At 32.5% G+C, this 1,875-nt stretch overlaps 1 protein-coding gene across 1 annotated transcript; it reads left to right on the top strand.

Annotated features, from left to right (window-relative positions):
- Positions 1-77: 77 nt before the first annotated feature.
- LOC109592051 (uncharacterized) lies at positions 78-933 on the top strand. The gene is made up of 5 exons (XM_020007623.1): positions 78-257; positions 307-375; positions 428-478; positions 522-598; positions 748-933. Exons 1-5 carry the CDS (start codon positions 110-112, stop codon positions 820-822), a joined length of 420 nt encoding a protein of 139 aa, XP_019863182.1. The 5' UTR covers positions 78-109; the 3' UTR covers positions 823-933.
- The last annotated feature ends 942 nt before the right edge of the window (positions 934-1,875 follow it).

A 1,875-nucleotide genomic window follows, 5' to 3' on the forward strand; every position in this document is an offset into this window, starting at 1 on the left:
GTACAGTAACTATTATACTATAGATAAATATTAGTAACTTCATCAATAATAGCCACTACATCAATCGGAAAGTACACCTGGTCAAAGTATAGACAGTAATACACTGATAATGCTAATAGGAGTCATTAGTGCAGTATTACTGGTAGTTACTATACTAGTGATATTAATAGTGAGTGTATTAGTGTGTAGGAGAAAACAGTTAGGTACTGGAAATACTAAAAGTAATGGTGAAAGAGTTGCAGATGAACATAAAAAAGGTGAACTTTTGAAATAAAGAACACTCACTGATTCATTGTCATTGTATAGATGAAGGGCAGAATGCTTTATCAAATATGTCTGCTAATGCTGCTTATGGTGTTATTGGTGGAAATGAAAGTATGACACCTAAAAGCAGTAATTTTAACAAATTCTTACATAATTAAAATAGATGATGACTATAGTAATCCTGCTTATGGAATCAACACTATAATGACACAAAGTAAAATAATAAGAACTATTATTATAATTTTGATAAATTATAGGTATTAATGATAAACCATTAGTGTATGAGGAACCATTAGTGTACGATGAGCCAAAAACAATGAATAATAAACAAGGGGTAACATTACAATATTATGTTGTAAATAATGATTAGTGAACTATTATGCATTAATCATGGCCACAGCTAATTTCAAATTTATTACTTAAACTCAATACTAAAAGTCTCGGTCATGATAGTGCATTTATTCACTTTATTTTGATTGGCAGGTTATTGTAATGCCAGCACATAATGAAGCATATACACAACAGAAAGAAGAAGAAGAAGAAGACTTGTACATCTAACATATTGACATTGAACATACATTAATGCTCATAGAGCATATGCACAAAATAATGAGTTGCACTAAAATATTGATTGCGTTGTTAGAGTAGATTACTGAGACATTTGCTAAATTTATGATTGCTAGACACTAGTAATTTTGGGTGTGGTAGTCTAATAGTGTACATCCTGTAGATGAACTTGCTGAGTAGCTCATCACAAAGTGTCCAGTATCTTCTTATTCCTATTATTATTGGTTGCTAGTAATGAAGGAGCAACAGGAGGAGGAGTATGTACTGAAGGATTCATGGAATTGAGTCTACTAGTAGCTAAAGCAGCTACACCAGTTGGTTCACTAGCTGGTAATACTTTAGCTGAGGGCAATGAAGCAAGATGGGTCATTAGTTATCATTCATTCAATTGTACTACTGCTGCTGTGACTGAATTTCTTTTTGGAGTTGACGTCAGATCAAAATATGGAAATAGGAACAAGTATCCTAGCATTGAAATGTGGTATTATGATGGTAATTCTGCTTACCAAAAAGTACTTACTCTTCCTATTGTACTGTCTCCTGATAATGTCACTACTAATGGATTGTATCGTTACGTTCTTCCTACTCCTCTTAGTGTCAGTAGCAGTATATACAATCGTTACAGACTAGGAGTGTATCAACCTGAAGATGATTCAAGTGTTGTTAGATTTTACAATGCAACCACTAGCAGCACAGAAACAGTTGGAAGAATAAGAGCAGACTTCATTAGTGAGTCAAGTATCAGAATAACTGGTTCAAATAGAGAAATTGATTTTCAAAACACAAATAATGTCTTTATGCTACGTCTAAACACAGGTATGTATCATTCTACAATATTAATAATATTATGTAATTATAATACTTACAGACTAGGAGTGTATCAGCCTGAAGATGATAGCAGCACAGAAACAGTTGGAAGAATAAGAGCAGACTCCATTAGTGAGTCAAATATCATAATATTTGGTTCAGATAGAGAAATTGATTTAGCACAAACAACTAATGTCTTTATGATGCATCTAATGACAAGTATGTAATCTATGTAAT

The sequence above is a fragment of the Amphimedon queenslandica genome, unplaced genomic scaffold (assembly GCF_000090795.2).
Source record: "Amphimedon queenslandica unplaced genomic scaffold, v1.1 AMPQUscaffold_6442_Cont21599, whole genome shotgun sequence".
Lineage (NCBI taxonomy): Eukaryota > Metazoa > Porifera > Demospongiae > Haplosclerida > Niphatidae > Amphimedon > Amphimedon queenslandica.